The sequence below is a fragment of the Acipenser ruthenus genome, chromosome 3 (genome assembly GCF_902713425.1).
Source record: "Acipenser ruthenus chromosome 3, fAciRut3.2 maternal haplotype, whole genome shotgun sequence".
In the NCBI taxonomy this organism is placed as follows: Eukaryota; Metazoa; Chordata; class Actinopteri; order Acipenseriformes; family Acipenseridae; genus Acipenser; species Acipenser ruthenus.
Window position 1 is genome coordinate 56,225,322 of NC_081191.1, and position 18,550 is coordinate 56,243,871.

Genomic DNA, 18,550 nt, shown 5'->3' on the forward strand with positions numbered 1-18,550 from the left:
GTAACGCTGCGAGCAGGCTTGCAATTGACGGATCAGATCGCTCTTGTAAGTACATTTGTAAGTATTGGTTTGTCTTAATTGTAAAATGAGTTATTGCCAGTCTGATGCTGTAATGTGAGCGAGTTGTGTTAAATAAAACAACTTGCCAACTTGCACCAGGCTGCGGCTGACTCGATTTAGGCTAATTTGCAAGCAACTGTCTGCAGCATACAGCTGTCGATTTCCAAAGTATTTTATATGCACTGACGCTAATTAAGTGCGCCAGCACTCAGCGCCAACTCACCAAAGGGTCTAAACTGTGGTGGTCCACACAAGGACAGGCCAACATGGACCGGCTGCAAAATCTTCTATCCAAACATCGAACTGAAGGCCCCAACTCTAGACCAGGTCTGCATATATTTATTTTCTTTTTATTAATTAATGCTCTTGCTCTTCCTGTACCTGTCTGTTTCCGCCTGCCTCTTGGCACCACCCTCTCCCATTACCATTTCTACTTCCTTTCCTCTACTGCTCCCTAAAATGAATAACTTTAATATTCCCATAATCCTCACCTCTCATTCTTTTCCTCTGGCGTCTCCCTGCTACAAACCTAACTCCTCTAACCTGATCTCCCTGCCTCTCCCCCTTTCCTCTGCTCACTCACGCCCCCCCTTGATCCTCCATCCCTCCAGAACTACTGTCCTGTCTTCCTTCTCCCGTTCCTCTCTAAAACCCTTGAGCGAGCAGTTCATCACCAGCTCTCTGCTTTCCTGTCAACACATTCTTTGCTCGACCCCCTCCAATCTGGTTTTCGCCCGGCACACTCCACTGAAACTGCTCTTCTCTCCGTCACCAACTTCGGGTGTCCTGGCATGGCTCACCCGCTTGTTCTCTTTCGACAGGTGTCCCCCCCCCCCCCCCCAAGGCTCAGTCCTGGGACCACTCCAGTTTTCTCCCTGAGTCCCCTCATCTCCTCCCATGGCTTCTCGTATAATTTCTATGTTGATAATGCCCAGATCTTCCTCTCCTTTCCCCCCCTCTGACCCTGGTTCCTCCTGTATCTCTACCTGCCTCTCGGCCATCTCCTCCTGGATGCAATCGCATCATCTCAAACTTAACCTCTCCAAATCAGACCTTCTTTTCTTCCCCCACTTTCTCCCCCACTACTAATCTCTCTATCTATATTCCTCTTGAATCCACAATTTTCTTCCTCACCATCTACTCCATCCAGCTCCTAGCCGGCCTCCCTGCGTCTGCTATCCATCCACTCCAGCTCATCCAAAACTCTGCTGCTCGCCTTGTCTTTTCCCTTCCTCGTTTCTCCCATGCTACACCGCTGCTCTGCTCTCTGCACTGGCTCCCTATCGCTGCTTGCATCCAATTCAAAACTCTTGTACTCGCCTATCGCTGTCTTGACCTTTCTGCTCCCTCCTATCACCAGACTATCATTTCTCCCTACAAACCCTCTCGCCCCCTCCACTCCTCCACCACAGGCAGATTAGCTGTACACCCCCCCCTCTGCTCCCAGAGCCGGCTCCTTCTCCACCCTTGCCCCTCAGTGGTGGAATGACCTACCCATGGATATCAGGACTGCTCAGTCCCTGACCACCTTCCGGCACCTCCTCAAGACACACCTGTTTTTAACTTGCACTGTATTTAATGTACTATTTCATGTATTATGCTACTATCATGTATTATGCATGTTCCACTGTATTTAATGTATTATGCTTTTTTTATACTGTATATTATGTATTATGCATTTCTCTGTATTTAAAGTATTATGGATTTTCTTGTTGTTACTGCATCTTGTAAAGCGCTTTGTGATGGTGGTCCACTATGAAAGGCGCTATATAAAATAAAGATTGATTGATTGAGACAACATCTGTAAACCTCACAACTCTCAACTACACTGGACTATATGGCACCCAATTGTACCAGTACTTGCATCAGCTTGTACTTGCACTGAACTGCTCCATACTTTGCTGTATTCTACTAATGGTCTTAATTATAACTACTTCCTGTATCTTGTACATGATTTTACTCTTATAGGTATCCGTATTCATGTTTTTGGTAATTGCTCTTATTTGAAATCAGTCTCATCCATTTATCATACTTACTACGTGCTCTTACTGGACTTTACTTGTACAAGCAAATATTTTTACTATTAATTGTCATTATTTACTGTATTCTTTATTTTGCTCTTATTTGAATTTGATCTTTTTTGCTATTGATTTTATTGTACTTTACAACTCCTCTTATCTGTAATATGATACTATGTAATGTGATATTCTGTAATGTGATATTTTTCAATGTGATATTCTGTAACAATTGTAAGTCGTCCTGGATAAAGGCATCTGCTAAGAAACAAAATAAATAATAATGTTGAGGCAGGCTCGTAAGGGGATTACGTGGAAAAATGGAGGACGTATGACAGAGGCTTACAAGTTGGCCAGCAAATCTGCTCGTAAGGAGGCCACCAGAGGAAAAGAACATTACGACCAGAAGATCCACGGACCAGAATTACAACCGGGTAGTAAAGTGCTAGTAAGGGATGTGAGTAAGAAGGGGGGTCCTGGCAAAATCTGCTCCTACTGGGAAGACAGAGTATATGTTGTCGTGGTACGGAAAAGTGACAGCAGCCCAGTATTTGAGGTCAAGCCAGAAGCAGGAGGATAAAAAACCAGGATTCTTCACAGGAATTAGCTATTGTCATGTGACTACCTCTCGAACACCCTTCACAGCAGCAGAAGAAAAAGCCATTTTGTGCAGGGCAGAAAAAACAAGGGACAGAGTCAATGGGAGAGGGATGTGAATGACAGTGCGACTGACTCTGCTGAAGAGCTCCACAATGGAGATTACATCTTGAGGACCACAAAGCAACGAGTTGTTTCTTCTCTGAACCCAGATGCCCAAGTGTTCTATCCCCAGGAGCCAGAGGAAAACCGACAGATTCCACTCTCCACTGTCATGGAAGGAGCATCACTATCAGGAGCATCACTCTTAGGAGCGGGGGACCTGGAAAAACAGGACTCCAGTGAGAGTGAACTGGAACTTCATGTTGATGCTGGAAGCTTTGCAGTTGAGTCAGACTAGAGAACAAGACAGTCCAGACAACCTTGCCAGCCAAAGACCAAAGAGACTAAATCAACCTCCAAAGACCCTGACCTAAGAGACACAGGGACAACCCACGATGATGCGAAAGAGAGTTGAGACACATGGATTCCAGTTACAACAGGTGAGAGGAGACCTCTTCACTTGCCCCAAGAGTGAGGCATTAGATCATTGAAGACTGCAGGATGGGAGCTGGCATTGCCACCCTCTTTAGGGAGAAATTTTCAGGTGTACAAGACCTGTTGAGCTAAAACAGAAAGTCCAGGGATTGCGTGGAGCTAAATCAAGGGAACCGGCTTGTTTACTACCACTTAACAAAAGGAAAATCACGAAAGTAGTTTTTGCATTCATTTTAATTTAAATACGTTAGCAATGTACTTTAGCTTAGTATTGTATTAAGTTATATGATTTATTAACCTATTACGTTTGACCGGGTGTCAGAGCTAAACACCAGATTTTTGTCTCAAGATTATTATAGAAAGGCTTGGGAAGTTGAGAGGGGTTGTGCATGTTTTAAAATGAGAAACAGTTTGGCTTTATTATAGAAATACATGAAAAACTTAAGTGCATATATCTATATTTTCTTTATTTTTTATATGATAAACTAAGTATTTTTAGGAAAAAATAGCAATGTGGCCACCAGTAAGTATTCAAGCACAGGAAATTGGCTGAAGAAACCGAGCCTGGCAAAGATCTTTTATTTGGCCTTATAAAAACCTGACTGGCAACAGTAAGAAATGTACTTACGACATACCTCTCAAAGATGGCACGTTGGATATGCACTTAAGTTTATTTTCCCTCTGTTTACTGTCATGCTATGTATTTAATTTAGAAACATTTCATTTACATTTAAATACATTGGAGATATAACATGCATATTTAGACACTGTGCTACACTTTTAATCAGGCGCTTCATAAGATGCTTATACAACATAAATAAAGCGATCACTAATTGATGTGCTTTCATTAGTTAACTTGAATACTTGCTGTGCAGTTAATTTTCAGAACATTTTCTAGTTTTAATAAAATTAAAATGAATAGCATGCTGTTTTAACACTAGAATCGCCACGTGGGTCACTGTGACGCATACATTTTTAAACTGCTTAGTTATGAAAATTAAAGACATACTATCGGAAACAACTGAAAAGTTTTATTCATGAACATCATATCTAACATTTGCATTGCAGAAACACTATTTAAATGGAAAATTAAACATAAAAGCTTTATTTTTAAAATGAGTGCATATACAGCAAGACTACAAAAAGTGAAAAAATATAATAAAATATACATTTCAGAAGAAAAGGGTATGTACATATACCTGTGTATATGTACACACAAAACTATAAAACTGAAATCATTGTTTCTAATACTACATAAAATAAAATATAACACTACTTCTGCTATGACGGCTGCATTGTACTCTATGGAGGAGCGTACGCGTCTGCCAGCTGACTGTGCCTGCATCCAGGAGCTGTGTTGTAAACACAGACACAGTTCCATTGAACACTATTGTGTAAACACGTGTAAACTGGTACATACAAACCTGTAAAACCAAAATGTGTTTTTTTTTTCTTTCTAATAGCAATATAAAAAAATAATATCTAACATACGTTTCATATTAGGCACATAAGTTGTTATCCTCCCTGTCATTTCAGTTTGCTGTATGCATCTGAGTGCAGCTTGCCGTATTCCAATCAAAATGACTACTTTCAAGATTAAATATTTCCTTCTGATATATTCCCAGTTGCATTTGTAGAACAAAATGAAGGGTTGTTGTCTCCAGGTACTAAGCAACTAGGCTTTCACTGAGTTTGATTCTTGACAAATCCACAATCATTGCAATCTCTGTCTCGTAGTCAGTCTACAAACAAAGAAAAGCTTGGGGAAAAAACCCACGTGTGCTAGGAGAAGGGTGTGTGTCTGCTTTGCTGCATTTACAAAAAAAAAATAGAATATCTTCCGTTATATTTAAAAAAAAAGACATGTATTGTAATGCACGGGTCACACTGACCCACGTGGCAGTTTATAATTTATAAAACTTTATAATTTTTGCGATTCTGGCTATCAAACGGTACATACACATACGATTTACAATGGAAGAGTAATTTACATTTTAAATGCAAAATGGGCCAAACTGACCCGCATGGCGGTTCTAGTGTTAATAGCATTACAGTGGGATTTGTATAATTATTTGTTTGCAAGATGTCGTTTGAATATTGTCAGAAAAATATCAGGAAAACTATACTTGCTTTCTATTTTTATTATTAAATGGCAATCAGACAGTGTATCATTATAAGTAGTTATTTCTGACATGTATTAGTTGATTGGTGCAAGTGTAGTGTTGCAAAGTTCTGTTACTGTATGTAAAGTTTGATAGTCAGCTTTTCATGGCCATTTAAAACAATCCCCCACCACCATGTGGCCCCCCAAGGTTTGGACATTGCCTTATCTGGCTCGCCAGAGAAAGTAATTGAGTACCCCTGATCTAAAGCATTGGGAAAGATCTCGCAACATAAATTGCCTACAAGTAATCCTTCAACCAGCTATATATGTAGCATAAACTTGTGTTACAAATATATTTACAATCTCCAATACCAATGCATTCACAACAACAAGTACATTTCTTGCTCACTAGGAAAAAATAATGCATGTTTTTCTTGGCTAAAACCCTACCATATGGGCTATGGGTTATCCCATGCATAATATTAATCTGTTAATTTATGAACGTATTTAAATGTGAACAAGTTGAAATGAGAACGATTTACTTTGAGGGCGTTTATTTTTTGGTAAGGGGGAAACTGCACCACCTTATAACAGTGATAACGTCATTAATTAGAACAGCATTCCTAATAACTGTTTTTCTTATCCCTATTAGTAGGGTTTGAATAAACACAGACCAATGACCTACATAGTTCACCTTGCAGTTGCCACATTGACTAAAAAGGTTTGCTTTTTCTTCATCATAATAAATAATTCTTTCACTAATGTAAATAAGCTAATTGAGGAAACATTCAGGGAACTCTAGGTTTTGACAGATGGTGATTTTTCTTATTTAAATACTATTTATAAAATAATCAATAATGATAATAAGCCTATTTTGCCATCACAACCTAACTAAATTTTAATGTGTACCTCGGGGAGTGCTTAAAATAGTATCATTGTTCTCCTGAAAGACATATACATGATTATAAATATTTTTTCAACTGTGCATTTGCTTCCAATATTATATAGCGGCTTAATTAACTTTCCTACTGGTATTTTCATCTGTGCCATTTTTGTATTGAAATGGATTCTGAAATTACATTTCTAAAAATTATGCAGTTAAATATCTTATTTTAATATTAAAAGAGGATTGTGCTTTGGAATAGGTTAGGCTTATAATTGAGCTTCTGAATTTCCCCTGGCTTGGATCAAGCTTTTGTTCTTTGCTCAGATTTGGCTGGGAACTTTGTGCAAAATCCTAAAATTCTTTGAAGTAAGAAATAGGCTCTACTGTCAGGTAAGGGTGCTTGGTACAGTTAAATATCCCCAGATTAATAATAAGTTTTATACCACAACAGTGGGTTTATCTAGCATTGGATATATTTTTGTTATCTCACTTGTTTTGAATGTGTCTTTGTTTACATTCCAATCCAGTGGTGTGCTGCTGAAATTCATGACAGAGCTGCACTTGGGTAGCTCAAACAATACTGCCACTGATACATGTTTTATAACAACTTTAAAATGTCTGAAATAATTTAAAATGTCTATTGTTGTTTTGATTTGTACTCCGATTTCCTTGTGAACGAGATTAGTCAAGAAATGACAGTTAACTATCTGCTGCGTCTGACTTATCCAAACAGCTTGTATGTAGCAGTTTCATTAATACCTGTAACGGTAGGAAACAACAGAGTTTAGTCAAGAAATGCCATTTACTGATCGGATTGCATCTGACCTATCTGAGAAGCCTGTAGCCCCTTCATTAAAACTGGTAAAGTTAGGAAACAACAGAGAGGATGTAAATTGACAGACTGAGCTTGAGGTTCTATCTAAAGATGGTTGCAAAGAGGCCATAAACAGGATTGAAATTAATCCCAGTCGAACCATAGTCTGTTGACAGAAAGTAAAGATCTGCCAAGTAAAATAAAATAATGTACACGTTTTATTGCTATTTATTTTACATATGTACTTGTGGTATAAACAGAAAACTGAATGACAGTTTGTGATATCCAGTTTTTATTCCCCTTAGGAGTGTCCTGTCGGGGCTTGTGATTTACTGGAAACATCCTCCTGCAGTGAATAAAAACCATACACCACAAATGATCGTTCAGTATCCTCTATTTATACAATATGGTGAACTTAATATTGAATTAAACTGTAGGGAAGTTTTTTCTGTTATGGCTCTTAATACATAAAATAAATTGAAACCACATTAAATTAATAAGGTTTCCAGGCCACTTTTTGTTTGAAAGATGAGGGACAAATTGTTAGTCAGGCATGGTGTGAGATAGGGGCAATGTAAGCCTCTCCATTCCATTCTGTGAGATCACCCAAGTAGAGACTGACAACTCTTGGGATGGGGGTTTATTGGTACAGTACTTGCTGTGGCCCACTGAAGACTAACATAATACCACCAAAATCATTTAACTTTTTGCTTAAAGAGGATTCACATCCAGGTCTCCATTTATAAGGCTAGCTTTGTCAGCACCTTAATACAAGTCATATGTTTCCCAGAAATATAATGTGACTGTTGCCCTTTGTCAGTGCTGGTTTATTTTTTATTGGCCGACTAGTTTGAGTAACGTTCAAGTACTTAGGGTCCAACAGAGCTAACCAAAATTGCATATCAAAGTTATGAAATCACCTGATAAAGCATCTTGTGCCTCAAAGAATGTACTGAGCCCTCCTTTCACGTATGCCAGGCTCCCTTCGTTTTTCTTGTTGGCTTGCTTCCTCAGGTTATTAGCTGCGGTTTTAAGCTGATCAAAGCTAGGGTTGAAAAAAAGAGACTATTTAGAACATTTTCTTCAATGTGAGATGAAAGACATGAACAGATATGTTGGTTCAAGGTGATGAATTGCATCTGCCATTTTGATACCTAATAGCAGGAAACTGACCATTTGCCGGCAAGCTCAGCAACTGAATTCAGTCCAGTATCACAGAAAGGCTGTATATCAAAGATCATTAATCAAACCTGAATGGGGCTAGTCAACTTGTCATCCTTCTCCCATTGCAAACAGCATATGTGTATGATTGCTACCAAATGTATGAAACACCTTTAGACTAAGAAAAAAAAGTTGCAGGTATAAAAGATGTACCATCTGTGTCTCAAAAATGTCTAAAATAAATGGACTGTCCTGTACAACTTGCTATACTGTAAATTAATGTGGAATGTGGAATTTTTTTGTGACAGCAAGGGTCTGGTTTAGTACTCTGAAATCATTACAAAACTTGAACTAGGAAAACTACCGATTCAAATGAGTTAATCTTTTGATACTTTGTAATTGTAATTGCCTGGTGTTCTCCCTGCCTTGCTTCTCCCACGCAACTCCACTACGCTCACTCCACTGGCTCCCGATCACCACTCGCATCCAGTTCAAGACTAGCCTACAGATGCCTTGACCAGACTGCACCCAGCTACCTCCTGACCCTCATCTCTCCCTACACCCCCACCCCGACCTCTCCGCTCAGCCTGCACTAGAAGACTGGCTCTACCTCCTCTACGCTCTCCTGCCTCCAGAGCCCGCTCCTTCTCCACCCTCGCCCTGCAGTGGTGGAATGACCTTCCTACAGATGTCAGGACTGCCCAGTCCCCGACCACATTCCGGCGCCTCCTCAAGACTCACCTCTTCAGATAGCACCTGTAGAACTCCTCTGGTTTTCCCCTGGGACACTAATCAACCTTCCTTAAATGTACTTTACTTGCTCTTATCTGCCCCCTATTTTACTGCATTTAATCCTGTACTTCAGAGTACTGTAATCTGCCAAGTGTTTAATCTGTAGTATTTTGTATTTAATCATATCCTGATGTAACTATCACTGACACTTATCTGCCGTATTATTGAATCGTATTTTGTCACACTTGTACTTGCTTGAACCAAAGTCATTGTATTTATCTTGCTCTTAATTGTATTATTACTTGTACTGTGATACTTGAAATGTATTTGCTTACAATTGTAAGTCGCCCTGGATAAGGACGTCTGCTATGAAATAAATAATAATAATAATAATAATAATAATAATAATAATAATAATAATAATAATAATAATTGGTCAGCGGTACAAATGTTTGTCCAATCAAGTGGATCAAACTGACTTAATCCCCGTGGGACGTATCAAATGAAAATTCCGTATGCTGCAGTTGGGCCCAAAATATTATGGCACACAAAAATCATATGTATGCGGTTAGAGAGATTGACCTAGTGTAGGACGTGACAGGTGAGCGGGTTAAAGGGTACCCGTGCCTCTACTCTGAAGTTTTTGGTGGGCTGAAATTGAAATAACAATCAACAGGTTCCTGCACTTATTATGTACCATAAGTACTGCTTAGATGAGTTTGATACCATAAAACAAATTTCAATATGACATGTGATTGCTCTGATGCCTGTTTTTTTAAATTGGTCACATCCAGCCCAATTTGTGGTTCAAGAAAGTTTAAGCACATGTGATGGAGAAAAGGGTTCCAGGGTTCCAGGGTTGGTTTCAGCTGATGAAAAAGAAGACTGTGTAACCCATGTGATGAGAATTTGTCTCAAGATGACATTTGACCTCATTTTCCTCTTTTAGGGAAGACCTAGACAAATAATGTTAGTATAGTTTAAAAGCTTGTTTCAAGGGCTTTGATGAAAAAAAATAAATAAATTGACGAGTCGATCAATACTCCTTGGTCCACTTAGGCTTGAATGACAAATGCTATAAAAAGAAACAAGTATGAATTTGTTTACATTTATAAACATATACTGATGCACAATGAAAACGCAACAGTCTAAGTTTTACATCATCATCATTGGGCACATACATAATGTTATATACATTTTAAATAGTGAGCATAGGTTTGTTGATTGTTTGAGTAGTATTGTTCCACGGGATAACAAAATACTGAGCTCAAGTCATGTGATTTCATAAAAACGCCAGGTGCTCAGTGTTTGGTATTTGAGTTGAATTAAAATTGCCAAAATGAGTTGATTAAGGATCTGTATAAATAGACATTTGGAAAAAAACATGATTTTAATTAATGCAAGAACAGTGAAAGATACGACCATGCCCTACTTGAGTAATGAAGATCGCCTGGTTGCTATCGGTATGATTGAAGTCGGCCTGTCTGTGAGAGAAGTTACCCGAAGAATGAGATGTTCTGCTTCAACAATCAGCAGACTTGTCCAGAGAAACCAGGAAACCGGCTCTGTGAGGGACAGGCCACACCAGCTCAGGACCGTCACATCTGACTGATCCTTCTCCAGTGGCTACAGCAGGAGAAATTCTAGGAAGAAATAACCTACACATCAGCAGAATGACTGTAGTTCGTCTATGAAAATGATTTGCATACTCGGAGGCCGTTCGGGGTAACATGTTGACAGCTAAGAGATGAAATCACCGTCTTCTGTGGGCCAGAGAATATCTGAGGTGTCAGCAGAGAGAGTGGTGCAGTGTTTTACTCACTGATAAATGCCATTTTGCCCTTGATAGACCTGACGGAAGACAACATGTGGAGACGTCATGGTGAGCATTATGCTGACTGTTGCATTGTTCAACCCAACCGTTGGGGCGGTGGAAGTGTGATGATGTGGGGAGGAATCTCCTTCAACACAAGAACGCCTTTGGTGCAAATTGAGGGCAACCTTACTACCCTGTGATACATCGATGAAGTCCTTCAGGCAACAGTTTTTCCATTCCTGCAAGCCAATCCAGAAGTGCAAGACCACACAGTGCTAGGATTACAATTGCACGACTATCCACATAAGACAACCGCGACCAGCCAACCTTCGCCAGCTAGCTGCAGCTGCACAGGAAGAGTGGTGGAACATCCCACAGCAGTCTATCCAGAGGCTGATCAGGTCTATGTGTCAACGCTGCCAGGATTGTGTTAATACTCCCTGATACTAACTTTGTAATGTTTTCATTTTTACAGTGTGTCACGTTTCATACTGAAAACATATGATTCTTTGATCTGTATTTTTGTTCACATTTTCTTTGATTATGCTTGATACCTATGTTTAAAATATTTGATTAACTCCATTAGACCCGAGTGTTGCGTTTCTTTTGTGCATCAGTATATATAAACAAATCACATATGATTGCTTTAAAGGGTAACTAATGTGCAGCAAATCTGATTATAGCTATTTAAATGTAAAGATAAAAATCCAAAAGGGCAGGTACCAAAAAACAGTAAATTAATTACAATGGTGTACATCATGCCTCCAAAGTAAATTAACAGAAAGCAAAGAAGTCTTCCAAAAACATGGGCCGTTTAGCCCATTTCGATCGCTTTTAAAGCAACCCTTCATTCAATGTCTGTCAACTGCCAATGAAATGTTTTTGTTTTGTAGTCAGGCAATAATTGTAACTGCTATTTCCTGTTACCTGGTGGACAAATCCAAAGTCATTATTATTTATTTATACTTGTCATGATGTTCTGTCAAGAAAGTAATTTTGGGCCCAACTCAGAGTTTCCTCCAAGGAAAAAACATAGATACGATAACCAAAACATTCAAACTACAAATATACATGGTTCCTGTTATCTGGGTTAAATAAAGTGTAGGAAACTGAAAGAAGTGCTCTGCCCTCACAAAAACAAGACGGGTGGTATTAATGTTACAGAGTTCAGTAGACCTGGCCGAAGCCCTGTTTGCTTCTGTTTAAAATCTAAGCGGCCCAGTTACTTTAGAGCTAGACCAACAGTCAAGAAAAAAAACAATAAAAAAAGTTATTTGTTATATCAGTTATGAGGTTGATATTAATGCAGTTGCTTTCACCTAGCTTTATTCTAATTAACTTTGAGAGCATAGCACAAGAGATTTGGAGAAGAGGAAATGCATTTTGGCATTATAGTATACATGATTAATGAATGGATAAGGTTAAGCAACTAGCTTATGAATGAGATGGTTTGTATAGGATCAGGCATTAAAAGTACCCCAATACTACTTTACTTCTTACCCAATGCTCCATAATCTGTAAACGGGGAAGTCCTTAAATAAAAAAGACTTCAGCATAAGTGCTCACTCAAGTGTGCTTTTTCAGTGTGAAAAACCATTAACTTTGCACACTTAAGTGTTTATTCTGAATATGTCTCCAGGACTCATAATAATATTCAGCAATCCATTCACAAATCCATACTAACCTTGTAGCAGAATGATTCTCAATAAGGTACCACGTGGCTGAGAAGTTTTCACTGGTAAAGTCTCCGCTCATGCTTTTAAACAGCCCTTCAAGATCCTTTTGGGGGACTTTGCCTCTGTAAAACAACAGTTAAATATTGTTAAAAAAAGGTATTTGCACAAAAATGCACAACCTTAACATTAACAGATTTGACAGTTTACAGCGAGACCCCTGTGTCATAAAACATTTCAATACTTGGAAGAGATAAGAACACCAATTTAATGATTCATTGGAGTCTAGATTAATTATCAAGACAGTAGCTGACCTAAATACAGCTGTCATGTAACCCTATATTAATCCTGTTAGTGTTTTCCCCAGTGGTGACTTAGTAGACCTGTTATTACCATAAATAAATACAGGAAGATGTTCATGTAAAAATAGACTATTGAGTTAATAACTTTATGTCTGCTAAAGAGCAAGAAGGGAACAGTTAAGTTATGTGTAGAGGTAAATTGTTCCACAGTCATGCGCTAAGCTGAAAATAGTTTTAGATCTGCCTACATTAACTTGAGCCTCGAAGATGGTTAGAATATATATATATTTTTTTTTTTTTTGGGGGGGGGGTATATGCCACCAAACACTTTTTTGGTCTGTAAGGGGATCAATCCATTTTACTTTAAAAATGACTGCTCCTGCAGACAATCCCAAGACACAACATGCAATAAACCACTCAATACGCTATGTTTTATTTTAATACTGTGCCTAGATATTACAAAAGACGTATAAAGAGTTTCACATTGAGACCTTTTTTTGTGATTCATATATATATATATATTTGTTTTAATCTATGTAGCCCTGGAGACGCCTCAGTGTACAAACAAGTGACCATTTATTATCCCAGTGATCTCTCAAACCAAAACCTACACATAAACAAACCAAAAAAAGCATGAGCACTCGTCTCTGACTGACTAAGCATGTTCTGGTAAATGCAGATACACTACAAGCAGTGACTGTAGAAAATCCTACAGACACTCCAGGGCTCTGACACTGTCTTTAGACACTAGCCAATTTAATGCTAAAGTACAACTCCGTACAGGCACAGTCTTAAAAAGCTTTTTGCTTTCTTGGCTTGCTTTAGAAATTTTGATTGACTGGTAATAGAGAAAATTCACAGGTTATGTACAGGCCAGTCTAGCCATTCAAAAGGAAAAACAAAACAGTTTATGACTCAAAACATATATTGTTGCTGAAAACAACAGGGAAATGATCAAGTAAACAATCAACCCACATACTGTAACAAGTAGTAACGTATAGAATGTATAGAATGTTGCAAGCTATTCTTTTCTTTGTAAATCTGTTTCACCTAACCAGTGTGAGTCTGCCCAGCCATGTGTGTAGACTTTTATGACCTGCCTCTGACCAATTACTGGCTCAGGGCTGTATCCCAGCACGGCTGTATTACACAAATTGGGATAATTCTACTAGGAGCCAATAAATCACTGCCTCCAATAAAATGATGATAGATTACATCTTGTCAACAAAGAAAACATAAAAAATATGGAAACAGTGTAACAAATGCAAGATGGCACAAGTTTAAAAGTGCCAAGCAACATTACTTAGTCCTGCCCTTCATGGTTTATTGCTGCAACTAAATTGGATGATTCATGGCATAAGCATTACTACAATTTTCAGGAACCCTATGCATTAACTCTAATTTGTACGGTTAGAGGAAAGACCTCCAATTGCTGCATGGTACTTCAGAAGATTCAGAATGTTATGGCACTATTTCAGGTATGTAAAAATAAATAAATAAAAAAATAGAGATTTCTAGTATCTGTTTAGGAACCAACAATGACTATGTGCATTTGAGATTTTAAACAATTCATTTAAAAGCTCATGGAATGTGTGAATAAGGCCACATAGTGCATATCAAGCTAAAAATAGCTGTAATAGATCTAAACAGACTTAGGATTTTTTTTAAAACAGATCCACCAAATATTGAATTTATTTTTGAGCCACTGGGGGGCAGTGTATGACAAGCCTGCCTGCACATGAGCAAGTGAAGCACTGCAGCATTTGTGGGAAGATCTGCAGTGTGAGAAAGGTGGCCAGACACTGTTCAGTAGAAGACGGCCGATCCATATTTTCATATTAAGTTTGTCTTACTCTCTCTTTTTTGTGTAATCTGTGCAGTACATAATCCACACATTGAATTTGCCCCCAAGCCATCTTTCAATATTTGTACCAGGCTGCAATTTGGAACATGCATCAGTTTTTATAATTATATTTAATTTTTTACAAGTGACTAAATGCATAATACAATAAACTACATTACACTCATAGCCTAGAAATACATGTGAACAAACTGTTTAAATATCAGACTAGTGTACTCCCAGGATCACAAATATATAAACAGTGTACAATACAATTGTATATTTCAAGATACTAGCAACAACCTCAGTTTAATTAAAATAAATGCATCTATTTGGCAGTATTTGTTTTAAAAAACACATGTTTTATATATTTTCATATCTAACACTTTATAGGAAATGAATTTTCTAGACTACCATGTAAAGAACATATATCTGCTAAGAAATACATAATAATAACAGTACTAGAACAAACAAATCTAGGATCATTATGATAATTTCAATACATTTTCTGGGAAAACTTCCATCTTAAATTAGTGCTCTGGTAACCACCAGTACTAATATTGTCCAACCTAGATCCCAGTCAATATTATACCTGTAGAACTCCTTTACCTGCTCTTATCTGCCCCCTATTTTACTGTATTTAATCCTGTACTTTAGAGTACTGTAATCTGTCAAGTGTTATTTAATCTGTAGTATTTTGTAATTAATTATATCCTGATGCAACTATCACTGACACTGTTATCTGCTCTATTACTGAATCGTATTTTGTCATACTTGTACTTGCTAGAACCAAAGTCATTGTATTTATCTTGCTCTTAATTGTATTATTACTTGTACTGTGATTCTTGAAATGTATTTGTTTACGACTGTAAGTCGCCCTGGATAAGGGCGTCTGCTAAGAAATAAATAATAATAATAATAATAATAATAATAATAAATAATAATAATAATAATAATAATAATAATAATAGATTTTTCAATTCCAAAGATATGTGCTGTGTTTGGGAAAAAAAGGCTTTCAGTTATTCTGCCCCTTGATCATGGAACAACCTTCAAAAACACTTAAAACTATCTGATTATATATCATTAAGCGATTTAAAAAATCAGGTTGGAAATTTTATTTCTGATAAATGTACTTGTTTTAATTAATTTTAAAGTTGCAAATGATCCAATGAAATGTATTGATTAATTACTTTTTAATGGTATTATTATTTTTTAAATGTTCATGTTAATCTATGTAGTTCTATGTGTGTGATTGTTTCTTTATTGCTGCTTTCTTGGCCAGGTCTCTTGAAAAAAGAGATTTTGAAACTCAATGCGACTTCCTGGTTAAATAAAGGTTAAATAAATAAAATTGAAAACAAAAACATTCTTTTGCAATCTGTATTCGGATACAACTCCCATGTTTTTTACCATTATGATTTTGCTGCATTGTGAGGTGGGTGCAAATAGTTGCAGACAGAAGGTGGCCATTGGACGTAAACATGACATTGTTGGGAGATGTATTGTTATCCCATTTTATTAACAGCAAAATATTTAAGTTAATAGAAGCATTCGAAGTCAGAGAGCCAATGAAACATCAGTTGCTTATGTCACTATGTTAAAAAAGATGTGACTGAACTAGAGAGACTTGTAAAACAGTTTACATTAAACCTGACTCATTCTGTGGAATTAAGACTGCAGGCTGTAGAACGCTAGACATTTTATATTAATTATCATGGGGGAACACTGCAATCTAAAATACGTTTATTTTTCAAACCATTGTTTGGGCTTTTTCCAATTTTTGTCATAGTCAGAAATTATATATGAGTGATAGTATTATTTACAACCGTTGGTAAGTAGTTTATGTAAACGAATGAATGGATTATTTCTTAAGTAAAGTTCTCTTTTCCCTATCCCCTTGCATGTATGTATGTATAAATAAATAAATAAATAAATAAATAAATACATACATACATACAAGACCCGAACTGAGCCTCACACACTGGCTGTATTTGGCCACTGCTGACATTTAATCTTCTTTTCACAATTATACATATACTCTGGATTACCTATGTTAAAAAAATAGAAGAAATGAATCATAAGACAAACCATTATATATTATTTAGTTCATCACCAAAATTATACTCTTTTTAGCAATGATAAAAATAGTTGCCTGTAAACGAATCTGACAGTATGATATCCACTATTATTAACAAATGCCGTTAAAGTTTAGGGTTAGGTTTTACTTTTAAATATATTTTCTTTAAAGAAAATGCTGTGAACACTGGCAGGTTTAAATGTAAAATCATAAATTTAAATCATCATTAAAAGTAAGAACCTTTTCATATTTTTACAAACAAACTGATAAAGTGACTAACATGCTTGGGCCCTTTTATATATATATATATATATATATATATATATATATATATAAAAAAATAAATGTGGCTGTATCCCTTTTATTACAGCCTAACCAAAAAGAGAGTTCATCTATTCAAAAAAGAGCAGGAACTATAATACACAATTAATTCAGTCTTGTCTTCAGTCGTGCTAGGATAGTAAAAAAGCACATTTATAAAGTAGAGAATAAGGTAAAACTTACAAGAGGACACTGATAAAGGCACTAGTAAAAACATTTGTCCATAGTTTCTTATCAGTGTTTTAATTTATCATTTTTTAACAAGTCTTTTTGAAGTTATGGGTGTTTTAACAATAAATTTTCAGTGCTTTTTAAGGGTCTGCTATATTTTTTTTACTTAAAGAGCGCCACACTCGGTATTGCTCCACATCAGTTCAGAGCAGCCGAGAAATCAGGAAGTTATTCTGTCAAGGGATACTTGTACTAATGTATCCTCTGAATGCTGCCGAAACCGAGTGTGGTGAACCTCTACTTTTCCATTGACACTTAAGAGTTCTTAATATTTACCTTTTGGAAAGAAACCCTTTTGAAAGAAAATCAAGCTTTGTATTTTTAGGAATTGTTCCCTACAATTCAATTTATTAATGTACATAACTGACAGAAAATATATACTTTATTTCAGCAAATTATCCATTCTAACTACTACAAATCGAATTACACCACTTTACACACACTATTTGGAAAAAAAAAAAAGTCTCTTTAATACTGCTTTGTCTTTTTTTATGATATCCTCAAAGGCATAACATCTGTGGAACTCCAGTCCCTCATTTTAGCATATAATTTGGAATTCCCTAATTGCTTTCTTATCAACAAAGTGCTTGTTGATCTGTATTCAAACATACTGTGTGCAATATACCCCTTTAAATGGAACAAACAAATTGGGATTTAAATATTAGACATTAACCAAAATCTGTAGTTACAACCAACGGTGTAGTACTGACCATTTGTACTCGGTATAAAACAGGAGTATCATATTGGATTGTTCCTTGCAGTTGTTTGGAAACTGGGCTCCACTCCATATAATTTAAGAACCTATATGTGTCAATTGTAGAGAAAATTTCCATAAACATCTGTATTGCAATTACTGCTGCGGACTCATCTCATTTTGCGGGTGTTTCTACCACCTGAATTAAGTAATTCATAAGAAATCCTAAGTATCCTATTACAAACACTCATTGGATAGGTTACTGTAACTCCAAAACTATTTCAATAAATCAGTTTCAAATGGCTAATTAGGCAACAGACCACTCTGCTGTTATGTGGTAGGCCAGTTTGGGGGTGGGGGGTGGGGGGCGGGTGTATCTCTGTGAATTTTTACAATCTAACACCAAGTAGACACTTTTCTTTCACCTTTTTTTCCACCTCTGTTAAATTCATTGGCTGAGTAGATATGCTGGAGGAAGTAGAAACTGCCCAGCCAAATCCACAAACTACTATAGGCAAACAGAAATAAAGGAAATGAACGTTTATAAACATTGCTATCAACAAATTAAGGGATATTCACAGATGTGTATATTGAGATAGATATATATATATATATATATATATATATATATATATATATATATATATATATATATATATATATATTTTTTTTTACTTCTTAGAATAT

The 18,550-nt window shown here is 36.8% G+C and overlaps 1 protein-coding gene across 2 annotated transcripts in view; it reads right to left on the minus strand.

Annotated features, from left to right (window-relative positions):
• LOC117394682 (exocyst complex component 2) overlaps positions 1-18,550 on the minus strand; it is a 163,132-nt gene that overhangs the window by 100,015 nt on the left and 44,567 nt on the right. For both annotated transcript variants that reach the window (XM_033993116.3, XM_059014142.1), the window contains exons 5-6: positions 12,407-12,520; positions 7,934-8,058 (exon numbers count right to left, since the gene is read on the minus strand). In XM_033993116.3, the coding sequence (XP_033849007.2) occupies positions 7,934-8,058; positions 12,407-12,520 (239 nt within the window). The remainder of the gene's footprint in view (positions 1-7,933; positions 8,059-12,406; positions 12,521-18,550) is intronic.